The following is a 24,105-nucleotide window of genomic DNA, read 5'->3' as shown; positions in this document are numbered from 1 at the left end:
AAGATCAGGTGATCTACAGAATCACTAGTCATCAAGTTCATGTTAAGATTTCATGGTATATAAACTATGTCTCAATAAAGCTGTTGAAGGAAAAAAATTTCACAATAAGACAATAAAACAAACAGGGAAGAGGAAAGGGAAGGAAGACAAATATTCCTAAGTCTTAAAAAGGTGAAGGTAAAGCAATTCAGCCTCCTGGTACCAAGTCATTTGCAGGAAAAATACACGAGCGTCTAATTCAAATATCTGAGAGGGCTTCACACCAAAAATCTTGTCCAGGTGATTCTAATTCTGTTCTCAGATATCCAATGCTTTATATTTCTTAGAGAGAAAATAAGGAAATTTAGTTCCCTTTTAAAATATACTTTTTATGTCCCTCTCAGTTTATTTTCCCCCAGACCACTTTAGGTATTTATAGAAAGAAGTATGAAATCACCACATATATTGCTCTATAAAATTAAAAATTGGAAGCACAATACTTTATTCAATTAATAAAGCAAATGGTAAAACTTTAAAAATGTACATCCCTTAGTTCCAAAATAGACTCAGATAGGAGAGAAGACACATAAGATGTAGGTGGGTGGAATTACACTGCTGTCTTCTAAATCTATCCAACACTATTAGCTTTTTTTTGAAAAGCTGTAAGATTTTATTAAAACAAACACACAATAAAACATAATCCTTCTAAGGTTTCAGAACCGAATGTGAAAAACATTTCTTCCACTTTCTAAGGTTTTTGGGATCCAGTCCCTTGACTCTTTTTACTCAAAAGGCTAGATTATTATAACTAAAAAACTTTTTCTTCTTCAACTTTCAATGTTACATTTCTTTGAAAAGAAGCAGTTACTGTAAGTAGCTTTCTTGTCTAGGAAAAGACATTTTCTTCAAAGATCCTGGCATGTTTTGCCATGAAGATCTTACCTTGTGCTAATAGTCTGTTTTCAGTAATTCAGAGTGAGTACACAGACAGGAGAGCAAATGTGTGGCATTTTTCTGAATCATCTCCAAAGAATAAAAGAGGTTATTGAATCTACTTGAGGTGCCAATAATACCTGACTTTGTCTCAGAGAACCTTAAAAGGCAATCAGCTCAAGCAAAGTCTAAAAACCTTTACCTGACATAATCTTGTCACTATGGCCCAATCCCCCACCATTATGAAATCAGAATTAATCAATATGCATCCAAAGCCATAACACCATTAGAAGATAAGTGTTTCCCTCCCCCTCACCCACTTAAAACACTGTGTCTAAACATACACCTACAAAAGGAACTTAACATCAACTTCCAACATAACCAGGATCAGCTTAACAAGCTTAACAACGTACTGACCCCCTCCCATGCATTCAAATTCTAACTCCACCCCTTGAATTCACTTCTCTTCACTGATTTAATCTGCCATCTCAAAGAAATCATTCCCCATCCTGAAGTCATCCTACAATCGTAATATCCTCATGAAATACAATAATAAAAAGACATACAAAATACCAAGACCAAATTTTTTAATATTAGTACCAACAGATTTAAAATTACATTTTAATAAATATAACAAATATAACGGAAAAATAAAAGAATTATAAGAACTGTACAGTTTCTTAACTGAAAGTTTACATATAGGCAGTTTATATAGAAAATTGCTATTTTAATCATAATTTTTCATACTTCCATAATGCCTATATGCATCAATCAACTTCCATAATGCCGTATGCATATATATTGATATATATATCAATATTTAAAGTTTTTAATGTGATAAATGAGCTTGCTTCTTGCTTGTTAATTTGTCTAATCTAGGTTGGATTGATGACAATGCTACTCTCAGTGGATAATGTATATTTAAACTGTTTCTGTGTTTTGTTTTAATAACACTCAGAGTAGAGAACCCAGTCTCACAGAGGTACGTTGAGGGGAATAGAAGAAGAGTCTTCAAAGCAATCTCAGCAAGCTCAGGATATTCATTTTTAACTTTTATCCAAAATGAAGCAAGTGATGCAGTATTTTCAAAATTCATTTTCAATCCTTCATCAGTAGCCAGCTTCAATAACTTATCCTGTAAAGTTATAGTTAAATTTAAATTATCTTTTGATGAAAGAAATGGATTTTGGATCCATGAATTTCCTATGCGTGGATCTTCTTTTGATGGAAAATACAATTCAAAACAATCTAACAAATTTGTAAGATGTTCCCTGATAACCTTTCGCAGATGTGCAATATCAAGGTCATGACCCACCTCGTTGATAACTGTTGTTAAATTATGGAACATGTCATAACAGTCTGTAGAAACTCGGTTTTTCCAAGCTCCTAACTTTTGTTTTTGTCCTTCGATCTTATCTGCCATTGAAAAACATGTTGCATTCTTTCCTTGCATGGAAACATTAAGATCATTAAAAATACTGAAGATATCAGATAAATAAGCAAGTCTGGCTGTCCAATTCACATCTTTGAAAAGTTGGGACCAAACTGGTTTCTTGCTTTGCAGAAATACTAAAAGTTCATTTCTTATTTCAAACATTCTTGATAGAACTTTTCCCCGGGATAACCACCGTATCTCAGCATGCAATAACAGTTGCTTATGATCAGTTTCCATATTATCACATAATAAAGAGAATAATCTTGAATTTAATGCATTAGATTTTACATAATTCACAATTTTTACTATGTCTGTAAGCACACTATTTAGTTCAGCTGATATTTTTTTCATAGCAAGACTTTCTCGATGAATGAAGCAATGTGTTATTCGACATTCTGGCGCAAGTGCCTTAATCTGGGTAACCACTTCAGAATGTTTTCCTGTCATTGAAGCTGCACCATCGGAACACACTCCTACACACCACTTAAATTCCAAACCGCATTTGTTGACAATGTAATTCTTTATAGCTTCATACAGTTCTGAGCTAGTTATATTTGTTGGTAAAGAGGCTGAAAAAAAGAATTCTTCCTTTATATCATCATCATGTTCAAACCTTACATATACTAAAAGAATTATCATGTTAGCAATATCTCTGCATTCGTCAAGTTGCAACGAAAAATACTTTGCTAATTTTATTTGTTCTATGAGTTGGTCTTCCATATCATTAGCCAGTTCCTGAATACGTCGAGCTATGGTGTCATTGGAAAGTGGTACTTGAGCTACCTTCTTAGCTGCAGATTCACCCAACATTTCCAAGCAAACTTCTTTGATGCAGTCTTTCACTAGTGTCTCGGCAATTGTGTATGGTGTTTTAGACTTAGCAACCGGAAGTGCTACTTTATAAGAAGCCCGCAAAGCACTAATGTTTATATGAGAAACATTGAACACCTGCTTTGGTTGGCTTTTTAATTCACTACTCTTTCTTTCAAAGAATTCTTTTGGTTGTGAACTTATTTCTTTATGTTTTGAATATAAATGCCGCTTAAGTTTTGAAGGCTTCATTGCTTCATTAGCTAGCACATCTCCACAAATGATACACTGTGGTTTTAGCACTTCGCCGTCAATCACAGCTACAAAGCCAAACTCAATATATGAGGGATCATACTTTCGAGTAAAACTAGTATGAACTCTTTTGGTTTTCACTTCTTCGGGATGATTTCCATTGTTACCATTTCTTTTACCACTACTGCCGTATTCAGAACAGGTGTGTCTTTTCTTCACAAAAAAATCCAGTGAAGCTTGTTTTGCCATCTGCAAATTAGGATTAAAAATAATAAGAATTTTACTTTCCTCCTTTATCTAATAATGTTAAACTATAAGTTAAAAACCAGGCTTGACTAAAAATAAAAAATGATGTTAAAATCAAGCTACAAAGATAAATAAATGCTTACATTTTCTCAGAGTGTTATACACTTTTGAGTCACAGCTGACAAACTAACCATAAAATATCACACATTGTAATGTGAACCTATTGTGCTTGACTAGTGTGCAACTCCTACCATGTGACTCACCTTGAGAATTTAAAAACACCCAAACTGGTCTATATTCTATTTAAAAAGATGAGTTCATTAATCATGTGCTTGGGTATTGCAGCTATGTCAAATTGTTATAAGTTTATAAATACTCTCAACTGATAGACTTACCTCATTATGGACTGGTATAAATAGTTTGCAGGCCAGCACTGGTCTGAAGATCATACTCTGAGTACTACTGGCCCAAATCATGTGTAACCTCTATATTTCAAAACTCTAACCTGAATACACATTAACTCTATAAAACCTACTGTTTTAAAATCTCTTTGGCCTTATCTCACGCTCTCTATTTGAATCTGAAAACTGCTTTCCAAAAACAAATCCATATCCCCCAACCAAATTTACCATCTCCTGCCCTTCCTAAACATTTCTTCACTTGACCTGAAGTCAATGCCCTTTCTTAGCTTACCTCCCGACCCAAACTCACAGACAATTAAAACAAAGTAACATTCAATTCATCTCCTCTCAAATTCATCCTTCTAGAAACATATATCTTGATATACAACATACACATCATACACCATGGATTATAGCTTTCTCATTCCCTCAGGAAATGCCTGACATCAGAAAGCAATAAAAGAGATACTATTCATCTCCCCAGAACAACAAGTAACACAGCATTCAAGGTTATAACTTCCAACTTGAAAAAAGGAGTGCAGGGAGGCATTAAAAATAATGGGCCTTTCTTTAGAGAAAATATATCTGAGATAGCTGTAATTGTGCTTAAGTATACTGCATCCAAAATTCTCTTTCATTACCATCACAGGAAAGTGTAATGAAGTTCTTCTCTTTTGTTCTATAGCAGATACTCAAAATCTTACCCAATCTCCTACTTTCTCTGATGAAAATGGTGTCTCTGATGGCTTTAGCATTTTGGAAGGTTGAACAGTCAAACTTCTTTGAATCCCATCATGTTTCCTTTTCATTGTAGTGGTCTCATAGCAAAGACTGCACGTTATTCTGGGATGATAGCCCTCAGTCTCATGCTGAGAGGGCACTCCGCAGAAGGCATGAACATTTCTATCACATGATATACAACTATGAGCCCCTGTGCATTCTTTTTCACAAACTACACAGGATGAAAAGTTTAGTCTGCTTTCAGGAGGGGTTTTTTTGACTACCTTAGGAGTGACAGAAAGATTCTCATCAGTATCACTACTGTCTGTTCCGGTCTCAATGTTTTCTTCATACTGGGCTCTTAGAGTATTTTCTAATTCTTTGTTGGCCTGTTCTAATTCATTTTCTGTGTTCAGGCTGGTGACAAGTTCTTCAGTTAACTGAGAATGAGACAGGCCCAGCTTAGCTTCAGAGTTAAAAGTACCTTCATATGGAGTCTGTTGCATGCCTCTGTGATAGGGTTGATTTTGGATCATCTGAATGAACCACAAAAATTCAGCCCAGTGTGATGAATTGTTAGTTTGCATCCAGGAGACAATCCTGTTTTGGATATCCTCGTTAATTTGATTCATAGAACTTTGGCTTTGGCAGGGCTGAGGTTTCCCATGGACAATTTTCAATTCTGGCCAAATATTACTGAGTTCACTGACAATTTGGCTTGAAAATTCCCTTCCATTATCAGATTGTAGGACACTTGGTGCTCCAATAATTGTAAAAATATCTAAAAGAGCATGTGCAACTTCCTTAGGCCTTTTAGATTTTAATGACCGCAAAAAACTCAACTTTGTACGAAGGTCTTGATAATGCATAATAAATTTATATTCCCCATCAGGATTCAACTGCATGTCTATAAGATCCACTTGGCATCTTGAGTGAACTTCCTTAATTGGCTTTGATGCTAGAACTTTCTTGAGTTTTGAATTTTTCTGCTGGCACAGTTTGCAGAGTGTCAAGTATAGCATTATAACTTCTTTCGTGATGTTCTTGTATTTTGCTTGTAACTCTTTTTCCATGCGGGTACGTCCACCATGTCCAATGCTGAGATGTGTATCATGCAGAATGTCAAATAAGTCCTCACTGTGTAAATAATACCGTATTTTATCTGTTTCCCCATTTATAGCTTCAATCAGCTTCTCATTTCCTTGTACAAGGATCACATCAAATCTAGCTAAGCGACGGTAGTCAACTGATTCCTTTTTTGCCTTTGCTTTAGCCTCTTTCACTTCCCTTATTAATTGACAGTACTTTGCTTTAGAAAATATCTTGGTGTTATTACTTTTGTTTTCCAATAACAATGCTAAGCTTCTGAAGAACTTTTCTCTCATGTTTTCTGGTTCAATTTCTGCTTCATTAGTATCTAAGCTACTGAGATTATCATCACCCATGCTTTGAGACATCATGGAAAGCCACAAAAATGACCCTAAAATATAAAGAAAAAAAGTCAATTAGAATATTTGGGAATATAACTTAAACTACATATATTGCCCAAGTAGCCACTAGAGCTTGGGTAGAAGTAGAGACTATGGACACACAAGAGGGGGGATACAATTTTGGGTAGGAGCCCCACCTCGAGGAATAAAGAGAGGTAAATGAAGAACTCTAGCAAGGAACGAAAAGTTCTGATATAGGAAAGAGTGGAAAGTCAGGATGTAACTTTCCAAAGCAGCATCTGGGGTTAGCCTTGAAGTAAACCACTGTTTTATATAAAACAGGAAGTAGGTCGATGTTATTATTTTTTATTTATTAACTACACAGGAAATTTTTTTTGGCTAGAGATCACTCAGCAATGTAGTAATCGATTTTTTTAAAAGCCTCAGATTATACTGCATTTTGTTTTATTCAGTCAGGTTACCTGTTATAGCAACATTTGGGGCTTAAGCTTCAATATCATACATTTATATCAGCTCCCTTTCAGGGCTTGTGAAACTATAAGCCCAGAACAAATATCTTTATTACTAATTTTAATAAAGAAAGAGTAGCAGGGGCCGGCTCCGTGGCCAAGTGGTTAAGTTCGCAGGCTCCGCTGTGGTGGCCCAGGGTTCGGATCCTGGGCGCGGACATGGCACCGCTAGTTAGGCCACGTTGAGGCGGCGTCCCACATCCCACAACTAGAAGGACCTGCAACTAGGATATGCAACTGTGTAGGGGGGGAGGGGGGGGGGGGGTGGGGGAGAAAAAACAAAAAAAAAAAAAAAAAAAAAGATTGGCAACAGTTGTTAGCCCAGGTGCCAATCCTTAAAAAAAAAAAAAAGAAAGAGTAGCAGATGAGCTTGAGTGAAAAATCTCTGAATTAATACAGCATATTAAAATAAATGTTTAGAATATTCATAATAACAGGAACATTTAGAATAATTCAAACTTGGCTAGTCTTAAGGAAACTATTTTGAAAAAATCAAAAAGAATAATTTGGAATTACCATATCACCTCTAGATAGTTTTATAGCTGCTTGGAAAAAACAGTTTCGCTCAAGTCAACATTGTTTATACTGCCAATTTGCATATTAAATATTGAACTGGTAAATTTAAATCATTCTCAAATGTTCATATTTCCAAAATTAGGTTCAAATTAATGGTATGTTACTGTGTGTTTTGGTCTTACTTAATTCTCAATTGTTCCATGAGACTTCTTTGATCATTTAATTTAAGCTCACAGTGAGTTCTCCTTTCTTGAAAAATATAATTTATTCATAACACAAACTAGAACTGTAGCACTTTCTTCTTTAACTGTTTCATATGTAGATTAACAAGATTTTAAGTTTCTAAAGAAGCAGTGATCACTTATTTCTCTAGTATTTTTTCCATTATCTAACACATTACTACACAGGAAAATGCTGGATAAAAATTTGGGGACTTTCTAATGAAGATGACAACACTCATGGTAAGTGGTATCTCAAAATGTGACTGAAAAGACCATTACATGGTTATTATTTCTTTCCATGCTGATGTATTTTGTGCCATGTTATGAGCAGAAAAGGAAGGTAAACAAGGATGAATTTGGGGGAGGGAAGGAATATAGGGCAATGTAAATGAGAACCAGGAGAATATGAGCTCCAGAAGTTAGTAGAATAAATATTAATAGGTCTAGAATAAGCAGGGAATAGGGAGTTGCCAGGGCTATATGAGAAAAAATAAAAATTCTATCAATTATACTTAAGCCTTTTGGAAAAGATAACTGCTCCAGAACTAGGTGAGCATGCACTCCTGTCTCCACAACACATTATACTACTAACAGTCCTTAGAACTCTAATGGACATAGACTTCAGAAATTCCAATTTCTTGAGTAAAATTTCTAAACAGTATTTCCAAGTCTTAAATGGTCACATGTGACAAAAATTGGGGGCAGAGGCTCTAGAAATGGGACCTATGCTTACACTGACAAGTGCTCCAGATTTATATACAGAGGCATCTCTAGTTTATCCACAGGTACTTAAGTCCATTGCAAAAAATCTGTGTTCAACTATTGTTTATGTTATTATCTGACAGCTTAATTCAACTCCTTTAATAACATTATACTACACTGGGTGACTTTTCCTTCAGCTATATTCAGTAGGGTCTGCAACAGAATGAGGTTTGATAACTTTTCAGTGACTAGACCTTTCCCTCTCCCAAATCTTATCCTCTTTCCAGAGACTAAATTATCCTCACCATTATCTTGAAGTGAGCGTGGCTCTGGAGATTCACATTCCATTCTGTCTTCCATAGACTGGAGCTGGGTACCTAAGGACTCCCTTGCAGTATCCAGAGGAGTCATTTCTTCCATAGGAACTTCCTGCCCATATGTCCCCTGTGGAACCTGGGGACAAATATGTACATTTGGAAATTAATATGAGTGATCACTGTCTGTACAAACCATAGCTAAACCTCAAAACAGTCTTCTAGTGAAATAGAATGTAAGAAGAAAAAGTGTCTTCACTGATTTTTTAAGAGGAGTGCAACACAGAATAAGAGAAATAAAAAATGTTGGGACTAATACAGCCAGAGTCATACAACAGAAACTGCCTGACTCCATTGGACAAGAGTTGATATGCATCCCTGTGGTTTCTGTTGTGAGGAATAATAATGGAAACACATTAAAGGACTCTTTCCTAAATTGTGATAATTGAAAGAAAATTGTAAATGCATTTCAGTATGAGCAATTAAAAGTAAATATTTGGGGTGGGGGCTATGCAAATTATCTAACAGGGACAATGAGTTGTTTAACTCAGGAAGGAATCTGACAGTTGTTTTAGACCCAATGTCTAAAACATTAGCCCAGTGTGTTATGGATGAAAAAAAAAAAAGCCAATGAAGTTGGATAACTGTGTTGAGTGAAAAAGAAAACACTATCCTCTCTTTACACTAATCATCTAGTATATGGTTTATAATTAAATTTCCCCAATTGTCCCCAAAATACATTTCATGGGTTTTTTTAAGTCCATGATCCAATCAATATTTATACATTATTTTTGGTCATTATACCTTATTTGCTTCTTTTAATCAAAAATAGTTTCTTGCATTTTTTATGACATTAAATTTTGAAAAGTCAGAGCCAGTTGTCTTATAGAATATCCCACATCAGGAATTTGTCTGGTTGTTTCTTCACAGATAGATTCCAGTTAAACATTTCTGGAAGAAGACTATATAAGTGATACGTACTTACTGTGTCACACCACAGGGTACATGCTATCAAGTTATTTCGTTGTTGATAATGCCAAATTTGATCACTTAGTTAAGGTAGTGACCACCAGATCTATCCATTTTAAAAATACTTTTTTCCCACTGTAATTAATGTCAGCTTTGGGATAATAATTTAAACTATGTAAATATCCTATTCCCCAATGGTTTTAGCATTCATTGATGATTTTTGCTTGAATCAGTTTTCATACTGGGGGTTGCAAAATGGTGACTTCCTACTTTTATAATTTCTTCTACATTTACTAGCTAGCAATTTTCTGTCAAAAGCTTTATGTTCCTCTTCCTTTATCTGTCTGTCCATCTCTGTTTTTGAGTATCACTATAGACTTACTTTTTAATCCATTCCATCATTATTCACTTTGATACACCAAATGTCTCAGATTTGGCCAGTGGAGCTCCTTTGATCTGGTTCCTTCATCCTTTTGACATGACCCCAGTAGGTTATTTTTTAGCACAGCCATGCTTTCCGGAACAATAAACAATACAAGGACCACATTGTATTTTCCCTGTCCCAGATCTAGTTTCAACTGTTTTTCCAAGAAGTCGATTCATTTTAGAGGGCAACAGTGTTTATTTAGTAACAAAGATTGAGTAGTAGGTAGGCTCATTGTTAATGAGGCATCCTCGCCTCTAGGCCCTTTCATGGATAGAGCTGGTAAATACATTTTAGAAAACAGCATGAATTCAATTCAACACCATAGGATTTTCCTTATCTTTCCATATTCCATATAAATATTTACCTTATTCCACAGTGAAAAAAAAAGTTCAAAACAATGTATATATATTTACTCATTTGCGCTAACCTACAGTAAACACAAAATAGTTTCAGAATTACAACACTTTGTGTTGTAGAACACTTCCAACAAGATACCTTCTAAGTAAAATTCAATATAAGTTTGCAGCTTTATATGTCCACAGACAGTATCGCACTAAGAGTGTAGTTAGAATACTATGTTCAAGTTACCTGAATTATTTTCTTCTGTTATTACCCTTTTAATTTGATATACAGTTGAGTTCATCTGTTTCTGTTTGTTTCATCATTTTGAATTTAATGTTGTTCTTTAAATACTTAAAACATTTACATGATATAAAAAAATCAAAATATATATTCAGAGAAGTCTTGCTCAAATTCATATAGCCTGCATTCTATTCTCACCCACTCTTATAAGAAACCATTTTTTTGTTGATACTTTACTATTATTTTTGCATAAATAAGTAAAAACATTATATATATACACACATATGTATGTCTATGTGTGTATATACTTATATATGTGTAAATATATAATATATATACAATGGAATGCAGATGTGTATATTTTCATACTATATATAGTAGTTTACACTTCCTTTTTTCCACTTAATACAAAAATATTATCTAGAAATCATTTCATACCAGCTCATAGATATCTTCCTCATTCTTTTTTATGTGTACATAGTATTACATTATATTGATGCACCATAGTTTATTCAATCACTCTTATATGGATGGGCATTTAGATTGTTTACAATAATTTGCTTTTACAAATAATGCCACAATGAAAAATTATGTCTATGTTTTTCTAATTTGTAGACATATATTTTCAAAGTCAGTTCCCAGAAGCAGTATTGCTGGGTCAAAGGGTAAATGCGTAAATTGGTGTTATATGGTGCCCAAATCCCTTCTGTAGGGATGGTAGCATTTTGTACTTCTACCAGCAATGTATGAGAGGATCTGTTCAGATCAGACTGTGTTGCCTAGCTTTTGAATTTTTGCCAATCTGATAGGTGACAAATGGTACCTCAGTGTAGTTTTGACTTGCTCTTATTATGACTGAAGTTGAGCATCTTTTCATATAATTAAAAGCCATCTGTTTACCTGTTTGTGAAAAACTGCTCACGTCTCTTGATCATTTTTATTGCACTTCTGTTAAGGAGATTAGCTGTTATTCATTAAATATTTTGCAAATATTTTCACTAATTTATTATTTTGATTTGCTTCTGGGTTTTTGTCCTGCATTTTAAAAGTGTTTCATGTGGAAAAATTTCTTTATGTTACTTCCGGATTTTGAGTAATTCTGTACACTCAAATTATAAAAGAAGTCATTCATGTTTTCTCCTAGTTCCTGAATGTTTAAAATTTTATATATTGATCTATGATTCATTTAAAGTTTATTCTGGTACTCATATATGATGTGAGGTAAGAATTTAATGTGTTTCTTTTCAAAATGGTTATCCCTGTGTCCCAACACCATTTATTTAAAAGTTCTTTTTCCCCACAGTGATTTGAGATGGCACATGGATTGTATACACAATTTTCATATTTATTCAAGTCTACTTTGGTACTTTCTATTGTTTCATTGATCCATCTATTCATATACCAGTACCACAATTTTACCTAAAGAGGCTTTATGGTATGTTAGTATCTGCTAAGACTATTTCACTCTTCTTTACTCGAGTTTTCCCTAGAGATGCTTTCATGCTTATTTATGCATATGAATGAAGTCCATGTCTTTCAACCCTTTTTTTCCATAACTAAGCAATTAGTTTTGTTTTTCCTAAGACAGTGGGTAGAAATTCATTTTCTATTCTCTTTTTCTTCCTGCTTTATCTCCCCAAATCCCGCCCCCACCCCCTGCCCCCCACCGTACATAGTTGTATATCCTAGTTGCAGGTCCTTCTAGTTGTGGCGTGTGGGACGCCGCCTCATCGTGGCCTGATGAGTGGCGCCATGTCCGCACCCAGGATATGAACTGGGGAAACCCTGGGCCACCGCAGGGGAGCGCGCGAACTTAACCACTCAGCCATGGGGCGGCCCCTCTATTGTCTTTAAGTTTGGGGCAGCACAGATATCTCCACTGACTACAGATGAAACTATAATATAGTAATATCTCATTAAGTTATTATCTAATATGGTAATTCCCATAGAATTCACTTCAATGGAAATTAGCTGGTTGGCTGTGTTCCTTAGCTTCCCTGGGTTTTGTCTGCTTACTTTTATTTTTTTTGAGATTGGCCCTGAGCTAACATCTGTTGCCAACGGGTGCTAGGTCTGTACCCAGGATCCTAACAGGTGAAACCCTGGGCCGCTGAAGGGGAGTGCACAACCTTAACTACTCGGCCATTGGCCACTCCTGCTTAGGTCTTTATGTTACTTATCATTGGCAGGTGATATCTCTTGGATTCGGCTGTGGTCTGAAAGTCTGTGTCCCCCTAAAATTCACATGTTGAAATTGTAACACACAATGTGATGGTTTTAGGAGGTAGGGCATTTGGGAGGTGATTAGGTCATGAAGGTGGAGCCCTCATGAATGGGATTAGTCCTCTTATAAAAGAGATTGCACAGAGCTACCTAGCCCCCTTCCACCATGTGAGGATACAGTGAGAAATCTGCAACCTGAAAGAGGGCCCTCCCCCAATCATGGCACCCTGATCTTGGACTTCCAGCCTCCAGAACCATTGCTTCTGCTTGTTTATAAGCCACCCAGTTTGTAGTATTTTGTTATAGCAACCTGAACAGACGAAGACAACTTGTATTTTACTCATGATATGGTTAAATAAGGAAGCAGTTGAATAGGAAGGAACATTAATGCTCACAAATAGGTTTATCTGGTGAGAATATTCAGAAGAAAAGTTATTATCACTGAGTTTGAATAAACATTGCTTTTAACATAAAAGCATGTTTACCTCTAAATTATCCACATGATGCTGTTCATTACACTGGTGTTTGATTAGGTTTCACTTTCTTGGGAAACCAGAAGTAAGAACCTATTTAAAGCTCTATTGCATTCCTTCTTTCAGCATTTTTGTAAATTAACTTACTAAATCTTTGTAAAATATGAATCTGAAAATTCAGTTATCACACCATCCACTATGTATGTTTTTCTGGACTGTGTTACAATCTAACAGCTGATTGTCCCAAACCTAAAAATGATAGTCGGTGGACAATAGAGAAATGCTGTAATAATCCAGGAAGTTGGTGAACAGCTCACTGTTTGGCACAGTTTGTTAGCATTAACCCTGAATGTTCCTGTCTGGCATTTCATTCAGTGTATTTGTGTTATCAACATACTATATAACTTTTTCTACTGAAACAGTGTGTCTGCCTACTCATTCCTACATATGGATCTTTGTTAGTCATTTAAGCAACAGGTAGACTGGGAGTAAGCACGTGTTAGGCAGATTCTATTCTGAATCTCCACCATAGTGAAATCTAATGAAAATAGATTCATTAATGAAAATAAGTGTTCAATAACCAATAACCTCCTAAAGTTATCTTAAGAGAATATCAGCCTCTGGGATTAATCACATCCCCACGGTTAATTCTAAAATGAGCAAGAATAAGTTACTTAAAAAAATTAAAAGTGTTAGCTCCCTAAGAACAGAAATTCTGATTTATATTTATTTAGTATACCTTACAGTGAAAAGAGCACAAATAATAGGCTTGGACTCTTCAATTGGAGGCTTTGACTATGGCACCCAATTTCTCCTCTGAGTGTGTCACTTACAGTGGACGTAGTCTGGCCAATTCACAGTTCTGCCAAGTGTGTTCTCTTGTAAATAGCCTTGTGGAAGCCACATTGCACTGAAACCAAACATTTCAATAGTCTGCTTTGCCAAATATTCTTGAGGACAAAGAAAACAACCTGGTCTATCAATATATAAGACCCTAGCATGGAAACCCAATCAAACCATGCTCTGCCATATATGTTCTTAGCATGAATTACCCATGCTTTGCATCTAACTTGCAAAAACTTAGCTCATCTTCTGGTGGGCATTTATACACTTGGTTAATTCTGAAAATTTCCCTCACTAGCCCTTGGCTTTACAAAAGTAATTTCTCATTCACATCATATACGAATCTAAGAATGTGCATATAGTCAAGTATCCTAGCCTATCATGTGAGAGACATCATGAGATATAAATCTTTTTATTAATACAATATTTTTGTTGAAGTATTATAAACTTAGAATAAAGAACACAGCTCATAAGTTTAAAGCAGAATGACTTATCACAAAGTGAAACACCCAGGTAAAAAAAATAGTACATTATCAGCATCTTAGAAGGTTACTTGTGCCCTCCTCTCCCCCCAAAGTAACTACTACTCTGATATCACCAGCTTCATTTTGCTTTTTTGTTTTTTTGCTGAAGATTCACCCTGAGCTAACATCTGTGCCAATCTTCCTCTCTTTTTCGGTATGTGGGCTGCCAGCACAGCATGGCTGCTAACAGAGTGCTGTATGTCTGTGCCTGCGAACCAAACCTGGGCCGCCGCAGTGGAGCGCACCAAACTTAACCACTAGGCCACGGGGGCTGACTCTCATTTTGCTTTTGGAACTTTAGTAAACAGAATCATACAATATGTATTTATTTTGTCTGGCTTCTTTTGCTCAACATTATGTTTGTGAAATTCATCCACATTGTTGAATGTAGCAGTTGTTCATTCATTTTCATTGTTGTATAGTCCTCAACTGTACAAATATACCATAATATATTCATCCACTCCTCTTTTAAAGGGCAGTTGAGTTGTTTACAGTTTTTGGCAATTATAATAATGCTGCTATTAATATTAATTTACATGTCTTTGAATGTGTTTCTGTTAGATATATACCTTGTAGCGGGTTTGCTGGATCATAGAATATGCTTATACATGGTAGATATTTACAAAGGTGTCTTAACTTATTACTACCAGTAGTACATAAGCATTCCAGTAGCTCAGCATCCTTACCAAAATTTGGTCATGTCAGCAATTTTAATTTAATCCACAATGGTTACAATAAAGTGGTTCCACATGTTTTAATTTGCATTTTTCTGATTACTAAGATTAATTGTTTTACAATTTTATTGGCTAACTGATTATCCTTTTTTTTTGTAAAGTGCATGTTCAAGTCTTTTGTTAATTTTTCTATAGAGGTATCTGTCTTTTTTAAAATTGATTTGTAGTACTTTATACATTCAGATATGAGCTTTTTGTATGTAGATTATCTGGACCTGGCACAGGGAAAATAAAATAAATCTGGAATATTTTATGGTTTGGAAGTGATGCCTTCATGGATATCTGAGCTCGTGTTGAGATTTTCACTACCAAGCAAGGACAAGCCAAGCAATGGAAAACAAAACCAAAACAAAGCAAATTAAAACAAATCAAACATGTTAAGGAAAAGAAAGGCTTTTTATCCATGATACTATAAAAGGAGAAGTTGCCATGAAATGAGTAAAAAAAGTCAATTATAATACACAGGGATGTTCATAATACTGCCTTAAAAATGTTATTCATTGATCAATCTCAATTACAAAAGTACTGAATGAATTTGTGAACACAACTCAAATTACCATAAATACTGACCTTCATGTCCTGATTTATTTAAGCTGGCTGGCCAATTCCCCTTTTGTGTACATTGAAAAAAAATGCTAGGTTAAATAATCAAGGGTTATCCTATAATTGGCAATAGAACTGCCTAATTTTTGCTGGATTAGGAAAGTTAATGAAGGTAATAACGTGTATTAGTGCCATCCCATCATTTCCTATGCTAAATGCTGTTGTGATTCTTTTCTCTTTAAAAATTAAAAAGAAGGGCTGGCCAAATGGTGCAGCAGTTAAGTTCACACGTTCTGCTTTGGCAGCCCGGGGTTTGCTGGTTTGAATCCCAGGTGTGGACCTATACACTGCTTGGCAAGCCATGCTGTGGCAGGGATCCCACATATAAAGTAGAGGAAGATGGGCATGGATGTTAGCTCAGGACCAGTCTTCCTCAGCAAAAAGAGGAGGATTGGCAGCAGACGTTAGCTCAGGGCTAATCTTCCTCAAATAAATAAATAAATAAATAAATAAATAAAAAGAAAAGAAAAAGAGAGGCCATGCCAATATTCAGGTGTCAGCTAGTGAAAATGTTATATTTTAAAATGTCCAGTAGATTACAGATGACTTTATATTCATCAGCAATATCCATAGAAATTAAAACATAAGGCATTGTGGAGACAACTTTTCTGACCCACCTAACATTAAACCGTAACTATTTTTGATTGTATGGCAACAACAGTGTCGATCTTTTTCTTTTTTCCCCAATTCTACAGACCATTGGTCGGTGGAGAACAAATACTGTCAGAACTATGAACTCTAATAATTGAGATTCACTGGGCAGAACAAGATGCTGAAATAAAGTTAACAGTAAAAGGTGTGAGTGGTAGAACTTACTCTGCTGCATTGCTGGAAAATGTCCACAGATATTGAACTCAAGTTGAACATAAACCAGAATATTCCAAAAGGAAATATTCAATGGTATATGAGGACATGAAAGCAATGGTGTATTATAACGTCATGGTGGGATTTAAGGAATTTATGTGTCACGCTCCTTTCTCCCAAGGTGAACACTGTGTTATAGACTTACTCTCTCTTCTTAGACTGTACAAAGTATACAAGAAACCAAATTAATTTTCTTTTAAAACAAAATTCATGAAATGGTTGAGCCAGTTACTTTTGGTTAAGATTTTCCCTTCTCTGATCTTAAGAATAAGATATCTTACGTAGATTTCTTTGTATAATATAACGGCATGCATTTCAGTTGGCTCAAATCTTTCCATAATTGGAGGAAACAGGATCCTGGAGTGAGAGATATAAGTCATCTGGGAGACAGGGTAACCTGCTGCTTATAACTAAACAATCATATCAATTCTGTAAAGTTAGTACAAGCACAATCAGCCCTTAGAGCAACTAAGATATGAAACAAAATATAGATATGGCTCATTGTGATGGATTTCCCACTGACTCCTCCTCCCCAACTGGGCAAGCAGGTGCTCATGCGCACACGCACACACAGGCACACAAACACATATCTAGCCTCTTGATTCCTCTACTTTTCCAACAGAGGGACTAGTTCAAGGTAGGTCAGCCTGGTCTTAGAAGGAATAAGAGGAATTCCACTTGGCCTCTACCACAGAAGTTTAAAGGGTGCCTTGGGGAGGGCAGTAACAAGTTACAAAACTGAAATTACTTCCAACTGGTTATGACAGTCATTTGCCTTTCACTATATGAGTTCTACATTTGATTTAAAAAAAAAAAAATTCTAGTAGGAAACATTTGGTTGTAAAATGGTGGAGTAAACTTGGTTGTATTCATTAGAAATGCATATATTTCCCAATTAGGACACCCAACTTAGGCTTAAACCAATAGGGGTTTATTTTTGTCAAGTGACAAGAAGTCCAGAGGAGGGTTGTTGGCACTGACTCACTTATCTAACAGTTTTGTCAGGGACTCTAGCTGTCTTTATAATTCTGCTCTGCCATTCTTAACATATTGGTATTTGTCCTCATGCTTATCATCACTTCATGGTCACAAGATGGCTACCACAGCTCCAGATATCACATTCATGTTCAAGACAGGAAGTGGGAAAAGGCAGAACTAAACACATCTGTCTCATTTTATAAGGAAAGTAAAAACTTCCCCAGAAACCCCCCAAAATATGCTTATTTCTTCCTGGCCAGAACTACGTTGCACGGTCAACTCTAGTATAAAAAAAGCTGCAAAAGTATTTAGTTAGGTACATTGCCAAGATGAAACAAAGCATTCTTTAAGGAAGAAAGAAGGGGAGAATAGATATTGGGTTGGCAGCTAAAAGTGTCTGCAACAATGGCATTTTCTCCTTTCAGAAATCACACAGGAACAAGAAAAAAGGAGAAACATTTATGCATATTTGATATTCAGAAAGACTAGGAAATGTCTATAACACTGAGTCATGAAAAACTATCAAACAGGATCAGGAGTAACCCTGAACATCACTCAGGACTGACCAAACGCCAAGTCCTACCAAGTGCTGCATTTTCCAACAAAGCTAGAAGAGAGAAATTCTAAAGTTACAGGCACATCTTAAGGGAAAAACCTCAATACTGTTTATCTCAAACAAAAGGAAAAGGTGTGCTGCCTAGAGGTAAGAGGCCACCTGGACAGGCATCTATGCTATAACATAATAGACGAACCATGAAAAAACATGCTTTCTGCAAAAGAGCACAAAAACAGGATTTATGGAGAAAATAAAGTTACAGAGTAGACTATTTAAAATCTACACAACTTTGTCACCAGAGCACTAGTAAAACTATAGCAAGTCCAGCAAAAATACAAGTATAGTCAAAAAAGACGTATTAACGAAAGAAATATTACATTAAGTATAGGATTTTACCTTAGAAAGGTGATGGTATCTTGTTAGAAAGGGGTGAAAGGAAAGGGTAAGGCAAGGGGAGAGGGACAGCATCATCATTTCAGGTGGAGAAGCACTGCACACTTTCCAAGAAATGGAGTGATAGTACAAGAAATGTAATGATGGTTCTGGCTCATCGTCTTGTTTTCTTTCTTTGACCTTGGCTTATAAAAAGATAGCCAATTGTTGCTGCTTAAACATTTTACTTCCTTCATAAAGAAGCTGCTTATATGGCTCCAAATAGGACCTAATACCATGAAGTGCAATCCTGCTGTGTCCTGCATTGTAGTCATTATCTTCTATCCACTGCAACTGCTTCTCTGTCATACTTAAAACAGAAGATAACTGAGGAGTGAAAAGCTCTTGTGGGGCAGCTTGCTGAACTGCCTCATCGTCTTGCACACCTTCCATTTGTGCCTCAGCAACTAACTGTTGTAGCTCTTGTGTAGACAGAACTTCTGCATGAGATTGCAGCAGCTCCTCAATATCTTCCCTCTCAACTTCTTCAAATCCAACCTCCTCTGCAAGAGCATCACAGCTTGCTTTGATTTGGGGCAGTTCTTCTTAAGGTTCAAAGCCTTTAGAATCATGAATTAAATAAGGGAGAATTTTATGCCATATCCCATGCAAGCAGGCTTTTGTGACATCATTTCGGGCTTCTGCAATATATCAGTTGCAAGTTTAATGTTGAATTGATTCCAGAATTCAAAAACCGTGTGTGCATTGTCACCCCCTGTTGATGCAATAAACATCTTGAATGTTTTCCTTAAATGATAAGCTTTGAAGGCTGCAATCACACCCTGATCAAGGGGCTGGAGTAAAGAAGTTGTATTAGGAGGTAAAAAGAGACCTTTAATATTGGAAGAAAGCTCAGCAGCTGTTAGAGGATGGCTTGGTGTATTACTGAGAATTAAAAGAATTTTGAGAGACAAATTTTTCCTCTTGCAATGTTTTTTTTAACTCATCTACAAAAAAAAGATCAGTAAATATCTGCCCTGTCACCCAGCCTCTCTTGCTAGACCTATAGTAGACACCAAGGCTAGTCTTTACAATTCGTTCCAAAGCTTGTGGGTTGGCAGTGATAAATCACAGCAGGTTTTAAGTCTCCACTGGCATTTGCACCCAGCATCACAGTCAGTTGATCTTTTGTAGCCTTAAACCCTGGAGCTTATATTTCTTCCTTTGAGATATAGGCCTTTGAGGGTATTTACTTCCAACTGATACTCATTTCATCAATATTAAAAATCTGATCCAGGGTATAGCCTTCTTCACCAATCAAATTTCTTAACACTAGGGGGAATGTCTGCAGCTTCTTCATCTGCACTCACAGCTTCATCAGAGAGCTTAACAATGTGGAAAGCACAGTGGTTCTTGAAGCCACTAACCCAGCCACTACTTGCACTAAATGAAGGCACTTCTGCAGGACTTTCAGCTTTTTTCTCAAAGTCTTCATGTAATGCCAAGGCTTTCTCTTTAATTTTGAGAAGGGTTGCCCCTGATTGCGTCTTTGTTTGGTATTCAATCCACACACTTAACAAATATTCCATTTCCTTATGCCTTGTTCTAACAGATTTTGTAGCACTGGCAGTTCTTCCAGCTAGATAACTTTCTCTTATTTTCCCAGCAGCATCTGTAATTGTATGCAAAGTTGATTCCTTTATGCTGTTTGCACAACCAATGTCACAGGTTCTTTCTTTCAAAACATTTTATAACTTTGAGCTTTTCTTCAATTGTTAAAGCTTTTCTTCTTTTACACTCACAAGCAGAAATTTTATCACCAGTATGCTTCTGTGGCACCCGCAAACCCCTTTGCTTGTTCATTTTCTGGAATACAAAAAAGTTTAGCAAAAAATGCACAAAGATGGGGGGGGGGGCGGGTAGCAGCATGCAAATAAGCACTTCCAAAACAGAGATTGTGTCCAAGAGAGCCAAGAGAAAGGATGTGGAAGTGAATGGGCATTATATACAGTACCATATGTCTTCACAACTTGCTGCATTCAGCTATCATCGGATACCTTGTGGCCCAAAATATCACCTTGCTAGGAAAACTCATGTATGAGCCAGTATAATTTCAGCATTATACTGACTCACTTCCCTATTCACCAATCTCATATGAAAGATTTTGCATTCCAGAAAAACGTGTTTTAACAGATCAGACTGTATACATGAAATGTTCATATTCAAAAAGAGTTCAGATAAATGTATGCATAGTATCAGTATAGAAATGTAAGAAAGTTTAGCAATATTCATAATGTTCTACAATTACTGTCACAGAAGGCAAGTATACTCTTTTAAAAATAACCTCTAGCATAATTGTAAAAGACAGAATACTGGGCTCAATACACCTCACATACCAATAACTCCAAGTACTGAAAAGCATCTAGACAATGATGCAATTAATCTCTTCATTATACAGATGAAGACATTAAAGCTCAGAGAAGATGTGATATGTCCAAGGTACACAGTTAATTAGTGACAGAACCTATCACAGAACCCAGATCTTATGATTCACCATTTCCATTAAATTGGCTACTTCTTTATTTATCTCTCCCAGAAGGTGTTCCTTATATTCTTATACTGATTTATTTTCATATATGGTAAAAGTAGTGGGCATCATAAGAAGAGAGCACTACTTTAATCTCACAGTGACTAAATAAAATATATTTTATACGGGTAAGCAATAGATCAAGGTTTCCCATTTGGTTAAATCATCTACTTATTTGGATCAGCTATCACTTACATGAAAGTTGTTATCCCAAAAGCATGAATCTATTCATCTACACCGATGATCAAATACTAATACCCCAAACCAGAATTTGCAGCCACCAGTATGAAGTTAATCCCACTTACTCTGTTTTGGACCCATGCACTCAAAATTCTCCAAAGAAGATGGCCCCTCCGATTTCTCACCTGCTGTCTAGGTTCATCAAGCTCCCTCTCCAAATCTTCCAGCACAGTCACCACCTCCTCTCCACTCTTAGGATTATGCTCCCGCACCCAAGCCTGGAGCTCCTCAGGCAGGATGGTCAGGAACTGCTCCAGCACCAACAATTCCAGGATCTGCTCCTTGGTATGTATCTCTGGGCTCAGCCACTGACTGCAAAGTTCCCGCAGTTGGCTCAGAGCCTCCCTGGGTCCAGGTGTCTCGTGATAGCAGAACTGCCTGAAGCGCTGACGAGAGAGTTCCCTGTTATCAGACAAATTCTTCTGTAGGTAGGATTCCTGATCCCAAACATGATCTTCTTCTTTAACTTTTACTTTGATAATCTCCCCTTGTTCCTCTGAAGCCTGGCCAGCCAAGGCTGGAAGGGCCCTGGAGGCCACCGCCATCCTAAGCTTAGACAGCTCAGAGGAATGCTCTCTCCAATTGGGGTCTAGGCAGATGGGTGATTTTACTTGAAGTCCCCACTTAATCTTTGATCAGGAAAGTTTTCGATATAAGAAGACTGTTACCAGAGAAAAATTACAGATGCAGTGAAAAAGGATTTGTTTGCGTGACAACACAGGGCTGTTACTCGAACAATTCCTTTGAAAGTGAAGCCATCCTCTGACAAGACCGGAAATAGTGAGCACAGAAATACTCACTAAAGCTGCAGGGTCACAAATTGAGTGGCAGGTTACTTGCGAGACAGTAAAGTCAGGTTATCAAGGACACTTTGGCCCTAAATAAAGCCTGGGTATACGAGGTGGGGCAAGGAAACTAGAGAGAAGGTCGCTCTGAAACCGGAGCTCCTGGTAGCCCAGGCCAGGGCGGGGATGGAGAGGGGCTCCTCCCCCACAACGAGCCGTGTGGAGGAAGCCCGATTGTCGCCGCACAGACGCAGCCTTCCCTCAGCCGCAGCTTCCACCTATGAGGAGCTCAAACCCTCTCGCGCAAAGCCGGACAAGCGGGCCGAGGGTACCGCTCACTTGACACACCCGCCGCAGGCCCCAGCACGTTCCCTCCAGGCCCGGGAAGCTGCCCTCACTTCCGGTCCGCTCTAGGATTCCAGGCGGTGCAATCATCTCTGTGGTTGTGGTAACGCGGACTGGTCAACGTGCGGCAAGTACTCTGTAAACTGTACAGAAACTTAACTCTCGAGTTACCCAGTTATCTGTCATCCGGTGAAAAGAGTTTCTCAGTGTGAGTAGCACTAGTGTTGAGGCTGCTCTGGGTTTTCTTGTCACGGTGCTAGACCTTCGCTGGCGCTCAGACTGCGGTACTCACCTTGTGTCCTAAAACAAACGTAGAAGAGCATCCCTGCTGCGAAAGCCAAGTCAGCGAGTTTGTAGGCTCCACCCGGCCTTTTCTAGATAGTTCTGGGCCACTGTCTCCTTTCCCGGTCACCGCAAGTCAGGCTTAAAAAGAACTGTAAGATCTAGTCCCATCTTTCCCTTTTATGGATGGGAAAACCCGTGAAGAGCGAGCTTCGCCCTAATGACAGCAGTGGCTATTTCTGCCTGTTCTGGCTCTGTGAGCGGTGCTGTATACAATTGTGGGAAACTAGCCCCAGAAAACCAGCAAGGAAAATATAGACGTGTTTTCAGAGCCTAGCGAGTCACTAGCGAGGAGCAACCAGAAAATTCCCTCCTGGCTCATGCTCCTTCACCACGTGCTCTGCCAGGCAAGGTATTTGAAAGTGCAGGGAGCTGGCAGTGCTAGAATGGATGCAGTTAACCAAAGAGAAAACGCTATTGCAAGAGGAAAAGCCTGCGGCCACCAGATTCTGCCAGAGATCTAGAAGCATAGGAATCATCGCAAGTGCCAGACGATTCCTCGTCCTCCTCCCTACCCAGCCTGCCCCAACGGCCTTGTTAAGAGCGCTCAATAAATAACAGATGCCCGAGGAATATTTGTTGAATTACTGAATGGCTCTCTTTCCCCACTCTCTCTTTCCTTCTTCTTTGGTCCTTATTGATTACTCACATTTTGGCATTTCTGATTCAAGAGGCTTTGAAGAATCAGAACATGTTTTTTGGAAATCTCCAAATCAAAAATTCTTATCCTTGGGTTCTGTAAGCGGTCTTGAGTGAGTCGCTAAACTCAATGAAATTGTATATAAAAGTTTTGTCTATGTGCCGGAGCCATCAGATCCTCAAAGGACACGGATGGAGCTTCCTCATTCATTTTCCCAGCCACTATTAACATTTTGCAATTATCTTTTATGGTTTTCCCCTAACCATCTGTTAATCCTTTGCAGTCGGGTCTTCTATCTTCTACCTCTTTCGTTTTCTGCATGCCATCATCACCACCGTGCTGAGCACAGTAGGCAGTCAAACATGGAGTAAACATGACTTCTAAGTCCTCAACTGAAGGACGTTAATTTTTTTGTAGATTTTTCCTTTTAACTACTAAAGTGATATACACCTGTAAATAAAAAATATATATATCACAAAAGTGAACACAGCGTAAGTGAAAAACTCCTTCATCCCCAATTCCATTTCTC

At 37.2% G+C, this 24,105-nt stretch overlaps 1 protein-coding gene across 1 annotated transcript; it reads right to left on the bottom strand.

Moving 5' to 3' along the window:
* Positions 1–1,593: 1,593 nt before the first annotated feature.
* On the bottom strand, positions 1,594–22,575 carry SCAND3 (SCAN domain containing 3). Its single transcript, XM_046640434.1, has 4 exons — positions 21,590–22,575; positions 8,481–8,628; positions 4,761–6,256; positions 1,594–3,658 (listed from the first exon to the last, which is right to left on the bottom strand). The coding sequence occupies exons 1-4, from the start codon at positions 22,007–22,009 to the stop codon at positions 1,742–1,744; spliced, it is 3,981 nt and encodes a 1,326-aa protein (XP_046496390.1). The 5' UTR covers positions 22,010–22,575; the 3' UTR covers positions 1,594–1,741.
* Between the last annotated feature and the right edge of the window lie 1,530 nt (positions 22,576–24,105).

The sequence above is a fragment of the Equus quagga genome, chromosome 15 (genome assembly GCF_021613505.1).
Source record: "Equus quagga isolate Etosha38 chromosome 15, UCLA_HA_Equagga_1.0, whole genome shotgun sequence".
NCBI lineage: Eukaryota > Metazoa > Chordata > Mammalia > Perissodactyla > Equidae > Equus > Equus quagga.
Note: the sequence above shows the minus strand (reverse complement) of the source record. Positions and strands in the feature narration are given on the sequence as shown.